This window comes from Siphateles boraxobius, unplaced genomic scaffold, assembly GCF_051911475.1.
Source record: "Siphateles boraxobius isolate OS27281-9 unplaced genomic scaffold, OSU_SipBor_1 41, whole genome shotgun sequence".
Taxonomy (NCBI): Eukaryota; Metazoa; Chordata; class Actinopteri; order Cypriniformes; family Leuciscidae; genus Siphateles; species Siphateles boraxobius.
Genome location: NW_027509042.1, coordinates 15,067,079 through 15,083,661, shown reverse-complemented (window position 1 = coordinate 15,083,661; position 16,583 = coordinate 15,067,079). Strand labels below are relative to the sequence as shown.

Sequence of the window (16,583 nt, the reverse complement as noted above, 5' to 3'; positions counted from 1 at the left end):
ATGCAGTGTTAATAGGCTTCTTTTGTGTGTATTGTCACCTGAAAGTAGTTGATGTTACGTCACACCGCTTCTATCTGCAATTGAGCGACGCGTCAAAACTTGAACAGCATTGGTTAACAATAATGGCAGTGTTCTAGTTTGGACGCGTCGCGTCTCGCAGTGTACAGAAGAGCAACAAGCTCAAGCTGCACAACCGGTTAGACGCCTCTAAACCCGGAAGATGCGTGTATAAGGGATGGGGAAGATCTCGCTTCATTTCGAGTGATTAAACTTTACTAGAATTGACAAAACTTCAGCACCTGTCAGTTACTTCTTGTCATACAACAGCTTTGATAACGATGGCAGCGTCCGCGATCTTCATCCTGGACTTGAAAGGCAAGGTAAGAGCGCGTGCACCTGTCGGAGGAAGGTCGAACACTGTATACTCTCAGACTGTTTCAGTTTATTTGAAACCTTTATAGCTACAGATAATCGAGGTTTAAATATCAATTGCAAAAGTAAATTCTATGTACTTACTCACTTAAAGGTTTCTAAAACAACTAATGATGTCAAAATGGCACAAGACAGAGACACTCTTTTTAAAGTGACCAGCACTTTTCACTAAAACACTTTCACTTGCACTGTTCATGGTTTACATATTGTATGTTTCTATATATAAATGCTGTTGCAATAAAATATACAGGCTCCTGCTAACATTTTTTTAAAAATTATTTTGTACATGTGCTATAGTATTTTTTAATCCAGAAATTACAGTTTGCCTGACATCACCACAATACCGTTGGTATTGTTTCACAATGGCAACTGCCTCTCATTGGACTTTAAAAATGACTGACATTAATTTAATGACCAAATTTAACACTTTTATGGAAATATGATACTTATTTGTAATTATCATTTAAATCTGACTAATTTTTGAATTGTTTGTCATCAATAAAAATCTCAGGAAAGTGTTACGACTGTTAAAGACTCTCTGTTACGAAACAATACATCGCTTTTATACATGTACACTGTAGCGGACACCAAGACTTAAATCATGTTTATCAGGCATTTTGGGAGACACAACAAGTGAATTGGGAAAGAAATTATATTTCAATATCCCTATGAAATATTAGATATTATTATGAAAATCATGCCAATTACTATTTCCATTATTTCCAAGAATACATTAATACACAAATTAGATACAATGTATAGATACATTGTATAAAATAGGAAAACCCCCTTTTCCACATATATTGAATACATTTAAATGGTATATCATTCTGTATATCATTCCGTTATATCTTTCTTAACATAGTTGAGAATCATCTTTATACAAAGTTTGGTATATAAAAAATCCTTTAAACCTAAAAGTTGATTGCCGATTAAAAAAATATAGCATTGCTTTTGCCTATTTATGTTTATTTATGTCTTTGTATTTAAAGAAAATTAGTCCTGGTGTCCTCTACAGCTGTTATGCTATGCCCTCTGTAGAGGACACCAGGACATATATATATATATATATATATATAAAAGAGAATATAAAGATATGTATATAGAGAGAGAAGCTCAGAACACATTAGTTTGTAATGGATGGATAGAAGTGTTTCCATGAAAACGGATCCTCAGGGTCTCAGTGGAATGGATTACCTTCCAATATACCCCTGGATTTTGGCAGTGCTGATGAAAGCACTCTTGTCTGTGCCCTAGAGCAATTCAATATCTTCATCTGAAGGAATACCTTAACACCAGCCATGTTAAAGTCAGATTTCTCTGATCCTTTAGGTTTCACCATACTATACTTTCAATGCACCTGTAAAGTGCAAAGATTAAGCATTTAATTGCATCTTGGATATTGGTTGATAACTCTTATTGATTTAGCTGTTTAACATTTCCTCAGTCTGGTTTGAGTCTATGCAAATAAACCTTGTGCTGTAAGTGTCCTTTTGGCCTTTTGAATTTTATTACAATTGTTTACTTTTAATGACATAAGAAATCGTGTGTGATGACTCGTGCCGAAATATTTTAAAAATAAATAAATAAATAAATAAAAACTCAAACCAGAACAAAACAAAACACAAAATCAATGTCTGTCATTTTCCGCCTAAAATGGAGAGATTGGGGTCTTCAAGGAGCAGAATTGGGATACTTATGACATTCTTATGCTTTCAAATTTGTTTCCATCTCTAAGGTGCTCATATGCCGGAACTACATGGGCAACATAGACGCCAATGAGATTGACCACTTCATGCCCATAATGATGAAGAGAGAGGAAGATGCAGATTTGTCTCCAGTGGTTATTCATGGCTCCACCCACTTCCTCTGGATCAAGCACAGCAACCTGTACTGTATCCTCCATATGCTTGTAAATGTAAAAATATAATATCTTCCATCTTCTTTTGTGAATATTTGTCCTACTGTTGTACAGAAATAGCTCTGCAAATTTTTACCGTATTAACCACTTAACAGATTGTACTCAGTGGTTGCAGTAACAAAGAAAAATACCAATGCTGCTCTTGTATACTCCTTCCTGTACAAATTAGTTGAGGTAAGTGAATTTTATATCTATCAACCTGACAACGCCTTCAATAAAACCTTGCACAGTACAATCTTGTTGACTGTGTAAACATCAATACCCTAAAAACACTGCCGTAGCACAATTCCTCACTATAATATATCCTTACCAAATGTATGTGCATTTACTGTAATTTAGTTTTGACCGTTTGTTTGCAGGTGTTCATTGAATATTTCAAGTCACTGGAAGAAGAGAGCATTCGAGACAATTTTGTGACAGTATATGAGCTAATGGATGAAGTCATGGACTTTGGATTCCCTCAGACCACTGACAGCAAGATCTTACTAGAGTAAGTTTTGACAGACTCACCATTCAACCATCACTCCTCAGAGAACACTATTCATCCTTCACTAACAGTGCTATGAGGGATCGCCATTCATTATTCAAGCTCAGTGCTATTCATAAGTCACTGTATATGCTCTGTGCAGAGCACAGTTTGACGAAATGCAGTAGATAGTTTTTTTTATATTACACAGAGAGATGATTGGACCAGAGAAATGTAATGTATGTAAGCATAAAGAGACATTTTAAAAGATGCAATAAAATGAAAATTTATCCTATCTGTTTTCTAAAACTATGTTATTGGTATTATTGTGAACAATTCATACATGCATATGTTACATTTTGAAATATCATAATTCGAGCTCCCAGTGGAGCAACAGACGGAAGAAAAGATCTATCGCTACTTCCTATTTAATCATGACTTCTTCCCGGTGGTTTATCTATTTAGAAGATTAAAGAATAATTCAAAATGCAAAATGTGAGCTTGTTTAGCTTATTAAAAATGTTATTAAAACAAGCTGCTTTATTTTACATCGAGAGGGCAAATGATAAATGATAAAAAGGCTAAAGCCAACCAACAAAAAAAACATTGTACATATAATTTGTTTGTCAGTTCTTTATAAACATATTTCAGGTTTATAAGGGCTTATTAGTTTTTTGTCTTTGCAAGCAACCACTTAGCGGATAGCTAATTAATGCTAGGTCTCACTGACAGAAACACAATACCCTGTCAGCTGGAGACACTTGAGGTTTGAGCACACACACATACACATCTACAGTTCTCAGACCTTGTTCTAAAAACAACATTGATGCAGAATCAATTTGGAATGAATGAGGGAACCTATGTATTGAATATTTAGTGGTTTGTTTTGGTGTTTTAAATGGGACACTGATGTTCAGCAGGGGTGATTGAACACTCACGCTAATGTTAGTGTTCACACATTTCTTTTTGCATACGTATTTTTCATGTGCGAGGTGAAGGATGTGTGGTAAAGAAAACATTACAGTAATATAAGTGATGAAAAAAAAAAGACAAACAAGGTCAGGTGTTTTTCAGTCTGTCCCTAGGGGCAGCCATGTTCTTCTCATGAGTCCTTGTTCTCTCAGAATTCTAACACCAGCGGGTCTGTTTACATACCTGCTGAAGTTACTTGCTTCACTGACTCCTTTTAATTGAAATCTAATTAGATCTGTGGAGTTAAGTCTGTGACAAATGACAGATTGACATCATGACATAATAATAATGTCCATCACATAATAATAGCTGGCATACACTGGTGGGCTGATATAATAATTAATCTGCATAATATAAAATAATATATATATATATTTTTATGCTGACTGTTGTTTTCTTGGTCATTGTTAATGTTACTATGACCTAACGGCCTTTTTTCACTTCCATGACAGGTACATCACCCAACAGGGGCATAAGCTGGAGGTGGGAGCGCCACGGCCCCCAGCTACAGTAACAAATGCTGTGTCTTGGAGGTCAGAGGGCATCAAATACAGGAAAAATGAAGTCTTCATGGATGTCATTGAGTCTGTTAACCTATTGGTGAGCTGATTTAATTTTACTGTAGGGACAACATTCCTGAATCAACCAATCAGTCTTTAGGGTGTGGTTTAGGGTTGAGGGTTCAACACTACTCTTTTTAACCTATGATTTCCCTATGACTTTAGGGAGTTTAATGGATAGGGTCGGGAAGAGGGACTATGTTGTTCCAGGACTAACAAAAGATTCAGGAATACATTCTAATTGATAAAATTACAGTCATCATAGATGCTGCTCATATTAATTTTAAATATTATATTGATAATGCGTGGGTGCAAGTAATTACTCTTGTCCCATTAGTCCTTATCAAATTTCAACGTGAGGAAATTTGTTCGTACACTACCGTTCAAAAGTTTGGGGTCAATAAAATTTTTCTTTTTCTATTTCAAATAAAAGGTGTTTTTTTAAAACTTTCTGTTCATCAAAGAATCCTGAGAAGATGTATCACAGTTTCCACATCCAAAAATAATAATATCCAAAAATATTAAACAGCCTAACTGTTTTCAACATTGATAATAAGAAATGTTTTTTGAGCACCAAAATTGACATTTTAAAATATATTAAAATATTTCAAATTGTAATAGTATTTCACAAAATGACTTTTACTGTTTTTTTTATCAAATAAATGCAAGAAAAAAGTTGTTTTAAGTAAATACATTTTAATAAATACAAAAGCATAACATGCATTATTTATTTGAAAAAGTAACTTGTTTTATAATAAAAATCTAAAAATGAGCACAAAAAAGCACAGCTTTCCACACACTGGATCGGTTTTGCTTATTCTGTACAGACATCAAACAGCCCACGCTATCGCCCCATCCTCCTACTGTACCTCAGCCGACCTCCTTCATGTTTTCATGGTCAAAAGGGTCAAGTCTCCAGACTTCCTTAGATTGAGAGAGGGGGGAAGCAGCTGCCGTCTTTAAGTTCTTGTTGCCTTTCTTTTCTGCTCCTTAACTCTCAGCCCCCCCCTCAAACTGAACTGGTTTTTGATGGATTCATTAGCGCTTTTCAGAGTCAGGGTCTAGCTCTGGCAGACAGTAGCTCTGAGCAGCACCTCTCTTCTGATTAAGAGCTAAATCACGTCTCATTGCTTTCTAATTCTGCATTGCTATTCATCCGTGCAGCTTTCTCGCTCTGGCTTTTTCTGTCTCTTGTATCTGAGAGCCCTCAGAGGTATTGACTCCATGTTGACTTTTTTAGGTTTAGATCTATCTTTAGAGTCCAGCTTGTATACTTTTAATATTTCAGCATAATATAATATATTACATTCTCATATTCGTAGTTATCACAGCATACATCAGCCCTCTCTTTGCAAACGCATTATAGCACAAATCACACAGTTACTGCCTTGCCCGACAGAGCGTAATAAATTGTGGATGGCAGTAATGGTGATGATGCAATATCACACCTTGCCACTCTTGATTGTGCTTTGCATTTGTCTTCTCTGTTTTATTCGTTATAGGTCAGTGCTACAGGCAGTGTTCTACGAAGCGAGATTTTGGGCTGCATCAAGCTCAAAGTCGTTCTGACAGGCATGCCTGAGTTAAGACTTGGACTCAATGACAAAGTTCTGTTTGAGACCACTGGCCGTGAGTACACACAACTATCAGTAAACTGAAATGCATATTTTTTCGATGTAAAAATGCAGCTTAATACGCAGAGACAACGATAAGTAAGCTATTTGATTCCCGCTCTGTGGCAGTAGCAATATTGGCTCAACCAATGGCATAACTTTGGGGTGTGGAACAAAAAAATGTTCAATCATTATTTTTTACCTTTTGGTAAAACAAGTGGTGACCAAAATTACACATTTCAGACTTTTTCTAGTAGTGCAGAAAGTAACTAACCTAGTAACCTAAGTAACCTAATTCCCAGGGCTGATAGTCTCAAGCTGTCAATTGATTGTCTTAACATATTTTATTCTAAGTGTCTCGCTCATTTGCACTTGTTAGGTGAATTCCATTCATCTGATTCTCTTGGTTAATCTCCACCCCGGGCCTAACCCAGCGGGTGTTAGTTTCACAGTAGACCAGGATTCAGTTATGCAGTCTGCATGTGCTCTATACATGCAGCTATGCATTCTAGAACATGAGCGCTCCAGACTTACTATCCAACAGAAAGGAAATCTCTATCAAATTGAGCAATGATATTCTGTTCAATTAAAGGTACACAATGTAACTTTTGACCCTTTAGCTTAGGGGTGTCAAACTCAGTTCTTGGAGGGCCACTGTCCTGCAGAGTTTATCTCCAACCAGCTCCAAAAACACCTGCCTGGAAGTTTCTAGTAATCATGAAGACCTTGATTAGCTGGATCAGGTGTGTTTAATTAGGGTTGAAGCTAAACTCTGCAGGGTTGTGGCCCTCCAGGAACTGAGTTTGACTATGTTGGTTCTCATTTTCTCATTTTATTACGAGCTGTCGTTCTTTTTTTGCCAGCAGACTATTCTCTTTTCTACGGTTTTGTTTATTTTTTAAAACAGGTGATTCCACGGAGGTTCAAGATTTAGTGTGCTCCATGTCAACCTTTCTCACTCATTGTGACAATTAACATATGCCACTCCCATATGGGTCAAAGTAGCCAGATCAGCTTTTCTCTATTTACAGATATGACGAGACACGCACGGACGAGTGACACAAGTTCGCAATTTTGCGTGAGAAGCATCCCGCTCGGTCTAAAATATAAACACTTTTAACGGACTCACGGTGAATCAGGGTATGACAAAAACACGTTTTGGGAGAAGGATTGATGGTGTATTTACTTTAAATTTTGTTAATTTTCAACAAAATAAAAACAAAAAAAGTTACATAGTGCCCCTTTAATATCTGATGCATTTTAGATGCATTTATCAACCAAGCTGTGCTGTAGCTTGCCAACATTTCATAGACATTTCAAGTCACATATTATTTTACTTCTACAGGAAACTGTTTTATCAGATATGGTTTCAGGGAAGTGAAATCAACCTACTTGTTTCCTGTACACTTCCCACTATAAAGTTGCACTGTGGCACAAACTATTGTAAACATAGCTGAAGGTAAAGGTGCCATTCTGGTCTTGCAGTTTAAGTCCTAATATATGGCAAGCCGTTTTGACTTTTATTCATTCCCACGATATGAATTCTTGATTTAAACAATTACATTTTCTTAAAAAGAATCTCTACTTTTCTTAAAAAGAACTGCTACTTTCTTTAAATGAATTGCTACTTTTCTAAAAAAAAAAAGAATCGCTACTTTCTAAAAATTAATCACTAATTTTCGTAAAAAGAATCACTACTTTCCTTAATGTGAATCGATACTTTTCTTAAGAAGAATCTATACTTTTCCTAAAGTGAATCGATACTTTTCTTAAAAAGAATCGATACTTTTCTTAAAAAGAATCGACACTTTTCCTAAAGTGAATCGATACTTTTCTTAAAAAAGAATTGATACTTTCTAAAAAGTGAATCGCTACTTTTCTTATAAAGAATTGCTACTTTCTAAAAATAAACCAATGCTTTTCTAAAAAAAAAAATTGCTACTTTATCAAAGTGAAGTGCTACTTTTCTTAAAGAATCACTACTTTCTAAAATTAATCAATACTTTTCTTCAAAAGAATCGCTACTTTTCTTAAAATGAATCGCTACTTTACTTAAAATTAATCAATACTTTTCCTAAAAAGAATCAATCCTTTTCTTAAAAAGAATCTCTACTTTCCCTAAAGGGAATCGATACTTTTCTTAAAATTAATCGATACTTTCCCTAAAGTGAATCAATACTTTTCTTAAAAATAATAGCTACTGAATCGCTACTTTTCCTAAAAAGAATCACTGCTTTTCTTAAAAAGAGTCAATACTTTCCTTAAAGTGATTCGATACTATTGTTTAAAAAAATGTATACTTTTCTTAAAAAGAATTGCTACTTTCTTAAAGTGGATCGCTACTATTCCTAAACTGTATGGCTACTTTCTTAAAATGACTACTCTTCTTAAAAAGAATCTACTTTTCTTAAAAAGAATTCCTACTTTCCTTAAAGTGAATCGCTAATTTTCTTAAAAAGAATTGCTATTTTCTTAAAGTGAATCGCTACTATCCCCAAAAAGAATCAATACTTTTCTTAAAAAGAATCGATACTCCTCAGTGTGCATGCAGTTTAAATGAAGTTACACCAATGAAATGATAGTATTCCGCGGCCTCACCCCCCATGCAAATGATACATCCCACAGTGCAAATTATAAGATAAGAAAAGGAAAAATATATAATCGGTTAGATTTCATTTATTCAAATGCAGTGTTGTGCCTGAACGTGTTCATTGAACGATAGTTCATTAACTCCTTCATATTTTGGACGAACGTGAACTGAAAGTACTGTATTACTGCCTGATGGACGTTATTGTGAACGCGTTCATTCTGGTGTCTGTGAACGCACGCTCTCTTACGGTACTGATCGACTTTTCCGTGCGACACTTCAGTCGCCCCGCACTTCACTTTATTCCTATGGGTGACGTCACGCGACTTTAACGCGCCCGCAAAGCATCCCGGGAAGGTGGCGCTTCATTGGGAAAAATGCTGCGTGTCAAAAAGCTGGCCGATGCCCATCTTTATGCAAATGAATCCGTCAAACGCGACGCGTCTATCCAATAGAAGTAGTCTCTCGAGGGGCCTTTGTTCTAGACTGGCCGCTGGGTCAAAACCACGCCCATAGCGGTAAACTTGAATTCAGTCGTGTTGCAAAAGTGGATCAGTACCATCAGTTTAACTTCGTTCAATAGGGTGCCAGATTTCTATAGTCTTCCAGGCGAAAACCCGGATAAAACACACGTAAACAGGCCTTATTATGTAGCGAAAAAAAACACCCAATTTGGCAACACAAGCCACCAGTGTCGCACCGCGGCCGCCGCATGCGTCATCAAAACAAAAAGCAGCATGTAGTCGACAAAGCAGCGAGGAGGCGTCGTATCGTATGATCAGTTTTAAGACAAGGTCGGTGAGGATGGGAAAAATCTTACATTTCTGTGCAAACTTTGCCCGCCGACTCAAAAAAGTCTGTGGTTGTGTATGGGTTGTGGCAATAATTTTAAAAAATAGCTCGCAGCAACATATGGAAAAAAATAACTATGAACTAGTTCATTTTTTGGAACCGTAAGCTTAGTTCAAAATTGTGAAGTATGAACAATGAACTGAACTATTTCGTTTTAAAATTTGTGAACTGAACTTTGAACTAGTTCATGTAGAAAGTGAACTTTCCCAACACTGTTCAAATGATTGTTTCTGAAGTCACAATTTAGCAAAAGTACACGAAAAAAACTGGTTTAAATTTTTCATTTTTGCATTTGCATTGTATTGTCTGAAAACTGAACTGTGAAGCATTACACGGACCATAAACATAGCTCAAGGTAAATGTGCCATTCTGTTCTTGCAGTTTTAGTCCTAATATATGTCAAGCCGTTTTGACTTTTATTCATTCCAACGAAATGAATTCTTGATATCAACAATTAAATTGTCACTAGTTAAAATGCAAATTTTTTTATATCAGGAATTACATTTCCACTAATAAAAATGTTCATTCTTGATATCAACAATGATGTCATCACTAGCAGAAACACAAATTCTAAGTAGAAAAAAACTATAATTCTTGATATCTGTAATTATATTTTTACTAGTTAAATATCACCATAGGCTGCCATTCAAATTAATTTATTGATATCAAGAATTGATTTCTTACTAGTTGGAATTCCAATTTCACATATCAGGAATATATTTCTTACTTTTTTATAGTTAATATCAAGAATTCATATCCTGGGAATGAATAAAAGTAAAATCGGCTTGCCATACTAATATGAACCAAGAAATATCTCTCCTCAGCAGTAGAATGAAAATTAGACAAGTGAAACACTGCTCTCTAGAGGCTCAACCTTGAAAATGCAAATTTTTAATTGTGAAGGTTAAAATATAGGACATTTTCCTCTTTGTAATAATCTTGATATGAAATGATTCTGTAATTACACAGATTACACATTATAATTTATTTATTTATTTACCAATAATATTTATTTATTGCTTTTATCTAATTTAAAGAAAAAACTACAAATATTTTGAGTAACATTTTGATTTAATTTGTAAAAAAAAGTTAGTCTTTCTTTTGCTTTAATGACAGCTGCTCTCTACCTAATTTGAACTTGACAAGTTTGTGTAAAACCTAATTATCATGTTATCCAGCATGATTTGACAATATCAAGTGTCTTGTGCTTCGATGGAAGCAAGAATAATGTGACATTTTGTACATTCAATCCATTCATCCTCCAAACCGCTTGTTCTCTGTAGGGTCGCAGACATGCTGGAGCCTATATATATTTTATAAATGTTATATTTTATGTTCTAATTATACTAATATTATATAGAACATTATCTTCAGAGCACATTTACTGCCACGTCAAAAGATGTGTACCTAAATGTGTACCTAAAAATGTACCTCTGGTTCTGAACACCAATCACTTTCTCTGAAGCCTCTGCCTGTGGACCCTGGGGAGCCAATCAGAGAGCTAAAAGAGAGCATCCTAACCCCTTCCCGACCTTTAGTCCCTGCGGTTGATGTCATCATTAGGCCAGCACGTCTCATCAGCGGCAGAGGACATAGACACCCAAAGCTTCTGATCTGACCTCTGAGTTCCAGCTCAAACCTCTGAGAGCTCTTTCATGTTCCACTGTAAATGTCATTCCTGGACAGAGCGGAATACATTCATAAATATAAAGAGAGGCTCATGCGCACACACAATCCTGCAGTGAGAGTGCTGGTGAAATCCCACAGCTCTGTGGTATTAGTGTGTTTTGGGGCTCAGAGGCCCTGACTCATTAAGAAGCTCTTCTGTAGTCACTGGCTTTCTCTTTGCTGAGGTCAAACAAATAAACTACCTTCACACTTACCTGGCTGCACAAAAGTGCTATTGTTTGCAATATCCAGGAAACACATTAGAACGCTCTGTGTGTGAATATGGTGCATGCGTGTGCAGCTTTCAATTTGATTAACTAGCTTTGCACAAATTATAATCATCAGCAACCACTTTTCTTATATTAGAATTCACCCTGCTCTTTCTCAGACCTCTGTTTCTCTTTTTCTCAGGAGAGAAGAGCAAATCTGTGGAGATGGAAGATGTGAAATTTCATCAATGTGTGCGTCTCTCTCGCTTCGAGAATGACCGGACTATCTCTTTCATCCCACCGGATGGAGAATCCGAACTCATGTCTTACAGACTCAACACCACGGTCAGTGCTGCATCTACACTAGTCTCCGATCAATGAGTTTAGAATATTTTGTCAAAGATAGATATTGTCATAATAATGTTTAATCATTTAGAATGTGAAAGTTTATCACGTGATTAATGCATGTGTGAATCCATTATAGTTTTTTTGTGCCATTGTAATGATGAGATCTCAGAGAGCTTTATTTAAATAAAAACATACAAGAATCAAAAAAACAAATATGATGAGAAAACAAGAAAGGAACTTCAAAGCAAAACCCATACAAAGAATTTGAAATTAAAAGAATATGAACTTGAAAGACCGAAAACAAAAACATGAAACAAATGTTATGTTTGGAATAGCATACATGTACTAGCATACTACTCTTATTATTTCTGCAGTATATGCCGTGTAAAGCATTCAAATGTATCTTCTACTTCCAGTGTGAGCAATAAACTGCTAGTAGTTACACTACTTGTTTTACTCATAATTTACTTTGATAATTTACTCATTCTTTAAATACATTTTTTATTTCAAATATGATAACTGACAAGATACAGTTTATACATGTATACAAGATAAATACAAACATTTAAAAGTTTGGGGTCATTAAGATTTTTTTATGGTTTTGAAAGAAGTCTCCTTTGCTCACCAGGGCTGCATTTATTTGATCAAAAATACAGAACTACAAAACTGTAATATTGTGAAATATTATTACAATTAGTTTCCCATTGGAATACATTTTAATTTATTCTTGTGATGGCAAAGCTGAATTTTTATCAGCCATTGCGCCAGTGTCATTACTTCAGTGTCACATGATCTTTAGAAATCATCCTAATATGCTAATTTGGTGCTCAATAAACATTTCTTATTGTTTTCAAAGTTGATGTTATGCTGTTTGAAAATATTTCTGTATTTATTTAAGAAGATTATATTTCAAAAAGGCAAGTCAGTGGCTCAATAAGTGTCAGCAGACTCACTGCTCTCCTGTCACTCCTCTGTCCTGACAGGTGAAGCCTCTGATATGGATTGAGAGCGTAATAGAGAAGTTCTCTCACAGTCGAGTAGAGATCAAGGTTAAGGTAGAGCTGCACACATATACACAATCTACACTTTCCACTGATTCTTGCTTTGCCTCCTCCAGCACACTCCCTGGTTTCAGTAATTAGCTTTCAGGCTTCTGTCCTGAGGAATGGCTCAGAGTTTACCTGAGCTGTGTAAAAAGAATTGTTAGATTCTGACATAAACATGCATTGTCCTATTGCCTTTGCCATACTGAAACTTTAATTTCTGAAAGTGTACTTTGGAAGTTTTACTTGGAGTGTGAAGTTGTGCTATAGTTCCTCCATCTGTTCTCCAGGCCCGCAGTCAGTTCAAGAGCCGCTCCACTGCCAACAATGTGTCCATCTTAGTTCCTGTTCCAAGTGACGCTGACTCCCCCAAATTTAAGACCACCACAGGCCAGGCTAAATGGGTTCCTGAGAAGAGTGCGGTAGAATGGAACATTAAGTCCTTCCCTGTAAGTACCATATAATATGTTATGCAGGATGTTGGTGTTGCTGCAAATCACTGAAAAGGTTATTTGATCTATTTTTTAGATAAAAAAACAAACAAACAAACAGATAATCCATCACCTCACATTTTTGCTGATTTCACAGAGAGTCTATGTGCTGCTAAATGATTAAATGTAGTGTATATGTCCTCTATAATCGAAGGCAAAAGCCTTGTGAGAATGTATGAAAAATAAACAAAAATAAAATGTTTGCCAAAGGAGCATGTATACAAAATATAAAAAATGAATTGCTTGCGAAAGACATCAAACATAGTACAAGCAAAGACATACTAAATAAAAAATGTAGTGCCTTATCATTACCATTAGTTGCAAAAACAGCTTTTTCTAGAAGACAGACATGTGGGACATTTAGCCAAGAAATTTTTTCAAATCCTGATTATGTCTTTGGTGTTTTAAGGCTATAAGTCAGTCCTGGAGTTTTGTGCTGTGGCAACGTTGAAAAGAGAGAATTTTTTTTTTTATCAACCATGGTTCAGAAGACTCATTTAGAACTGAACTGTTAATTAGGACTTTTTACTGAAGTGATGGTTTTTGCTATGTTAATTAGACAGTTAGATGTGTCAAAAACTAATGATGTGTCTTTACTCGTTGAAGGGCGGAAAAGAGTTCATGATGCGAGCTCATTTTGGACTGCCAAGTGTGGAAAGTAATGAACTCGAGGGCAAGCGACCAATCACAGTGAAGTTTGAGATTCCATATTTCACCGTGTCGGGCATTCAGGTGCAACACACATTCACCTCACAAAATATTCTTTGATAATAGTCACTATGCAGTAGACTTAATTTTATTTACCAACACAGGTGCGATACTTAAAGATTATCGAGAAGAGCGGATACCAGGCATTACCGTGGGTGCGTTATATTACTCAGAGTGGAGGTGAGACACATTCAGAAATTCCCTCTCACACACTGTCATTCACTTTCTCAAATATCATTCTGATATAAAGTTTACCTTCACCCTGCATTAAGAGTTCAGTGAACATGAGCCTCACTCTGTCTTCTGTCACACACACACACGCACGCACACGCACACACACATACACACACACAGTTTGAAATAGTGTAGACTATCAGTTTTCCATTTGCATCAGCGATACCAGAGGAGAGAGAGTCAATCTAATCCTTCAGCCCTCTTCACTTATTCATAAGAAATGCAGAGCAGACATCAAGCCACAATAGAATTCTTCAGATATATCCAAACACTCAAATGTCAATAACATATTCAGATGCCCTTAAATAAGCTTTCATGTACTAGTTTTTATATTCAATTTATGAGTTGTGCTTTTCTGACTTTGCTTGAACATTTTTGACAGATTATCAGCTGAGGACCAACTGAGAGAGGACAATGCCTGTGTATGTTGTGTGTTCTATCTATCCTGTTTCATCAGTGAGACAACTACTGCCTTACACACAACAGTCAGGTGGCGGTTCCCATCTGATTGCTTTTGTCCGAGATCAGGTTTTACAAATTAAACAAGTCAGACTGCAAAGTTACTGATAAAAACAATTGATTTTGGATTATAATCCAGAGGTCGTATTACAGAAGCATCCATGAATCTACCTATACATGTTCTAGGCTATTTAAAGAGATTTTTTCATATCGTTCCAAACCATGTATGTATTTCTTCTATTTAAACGCAATAAACTGATTTTTTTTTTGTCCATACAATAAAAGTCAGTAGGGTCCAATGTTGTTCATATTTTGGACCCCATTGCTTTCATTATAAACAAAAGCAGCTGAAACATTCAAAATATATTCCACAGAAGAATAAAACATTCAGACAGGTTTAGGGTATTATCATTAACTAAAATTAAAACCATAAAAAACATTTTCATTACTTGACTAAAATAAAATAAAATATATAAAAAAATAAATTTATTTTTATATCAGCTAGTTGCAAAGGAAACATTTCTCATTTTCATTTAGTAAGTTGAAGTACCAGAATAATTAAATAATACTAAATAAACTAAAAACTAAATAAATTAAAAACTAAAACTTAATAGCAGCCATAAAGACATACTTAAAAAAACACTCCCACTTTATATTAGGTGTCTTTAACCACTATGTACTAACATTTAAATGAATAATTTGATACAATGCACTTATGTACATAAATGTTTTACATTGTATTTATGTTATTTATTACCTGCATGTAATTATATCTGTAATTGATTTCTGTAATTACATATAATTACACTGTTGAGTTAAGAACACAATGTAAAGAGTGACAAAAAAAGACCAATAAAAATGACCAAAACGCAACAAAATGCCTTCAACTAAAATGAAAATAAAAAACAGAAAACATAAAAATCAAATCAATGATACTAAAATATCACTGTACAGGTTCGGAACGACATGAGGGTGAGTAAATGATGACATATTTTCATTTTCTTTGGGTAAACTATCCCTTCAACTTGTTAGATTTTAACTTAAGCTGCTTATTTTCATTTCTGCTGTAGGTGGAGGGACTATATCTCAGTGTTATATGATCTTATGTCTGTGGAGCTGTAAACACAACCACAGGCCCAATGAAATGAATACCTTGTGCTCAAAATCAATGATTAATAAGGCTGCAAACTGTTAGGACAGCACAGTAATGCTATATTTTCACCACAGTAGCTTGTATCTTTATCTTTGGTCTAGGTTGGTTTGTGCTCACTCAAAATACCACAAATGCCAAGACTTTTAAAGGTGAAATAAAAAGTGGAAATGCTTAATGGCATTACCATGAACCTATAGCAGCAAATAACTCGGCTCCATGTTGATGCTGGATTAATTATGATTGTGTTTGTTTCTTTAATCCAAAGCAGTCAACACATCTTATCACACAAGATTTTTTTGTATGTTATTGTACGTGTTCACACTGGGAAAATCCTCCCCGATCTCGTTTCATTCGGCATGCATTGCACCAGTTGTTTTATCAGTGAGATGTGTGTGTGTGTGTGTGGGGAATACTGTCTGCCACCTCTGCAGAGGCAGCAGAATATATTATTTGTCACGTCAAAACAGCTTCCTCCCTCGTTTATATACCAAAGGTCAATGCCGTGACAATATCTGATATTTATTTCACACTAAATCTGAAATATGTATTTTTGATCATTTTGTATTGACAACTTTTTTTGCTCAATAGTTATACTATACTAATTGTGAGAAAATAAATGGATTTTTGTCTTGGCAAGCATTTTTGTGATTATTTTCTGCGCTGTGTGGAAAGGCTCATTTTTTGTTTATTCACCGATGGATATTCCAGCTATTGTAATAAATTGCTGTTTTATGCAGTGGTATGGGTGTTTTACGCATTGCTATTTTTGCACGCCTTATTTCTTATCAGTCTCAACACATTACAAGCCAGTAGATGGGTGACAATGGGTCACAAAGTCAGCTATTGTTTACATGGTGACTGAGCAGC

The 16,583-nt window shown here is 35.4% G+C and overlaps 1 protein-coding gene across 2 annotated transcripts; it reads left to right on the top strand.

Moving 5' to 3' along the window:
• The first annotated feature begins 101 nt into the window (after positions 1–101).
• On the top strand, positions 102–16,352 carry ap1m3 (adaptor related protein complex 1 subunit mu 3). Of its 2 annotated transcripts, none has more exons than XM_077198554.1 (12): positions 102–380; positions 2,171–2,327; positions 2,460–2,527; positions 2,713–2,843; positions 4,244–4,391; positions 5,854–5,980; positions 11,483–11,625; positions 12,612–12,683; positions 12,962–13,120; positions 13,769–13,894; positions 13,975–14,050; positions 14,487–16,352. In XM_077198554.1, the coding sequence occupies exons 1-12, from the start codon at positions 339–341 to the stop codon at positions 14,507–14,509; spliced, it is 1,272 nt and encodes a 423-aa protein (XP_077054669.1). In that variant the 5' UTR covers positions 102–338; the 3' UTR covers positions 14,510–16,352. The 2 variants fall into 2 exon arrangements, with proteins under 2 accessions (XP_077054669.1, XP_077054670.1); XM_077198555.1 differs by having other exon boundaries at positions 204–375.
• The last annotated feature ends 231 nt before the right edge of the window (positions 16,353–16,583 follow it).

What these genes read in the sequence shown, in the direction of transcription:
- ap1m3 (XM_077198554.1), top strand. Translation starts at nt 339, where the DNA reads ATGGCAGCGTCCGCGATCTTCATCCTGGACTTGAAAGGCAAG. An exon ending in TCCTGGACTTGAAAGGCAAG is followed by an intron (nt 381 to 2,170) that starts GTAAGAGCGCGT and finishes TCCATCTCTAAG; the next exon opens with GTGCTCATATGCCGGAACTA. An exon ending in CTTACAGACTCAACACCACG is followed by an intron (nt 11,626 to 12,611) that starts GTCAGTGCTGCA and finishes CTGTCCTGACAG; the next exon opens with GTGAAGCCTCTGATATGGAT.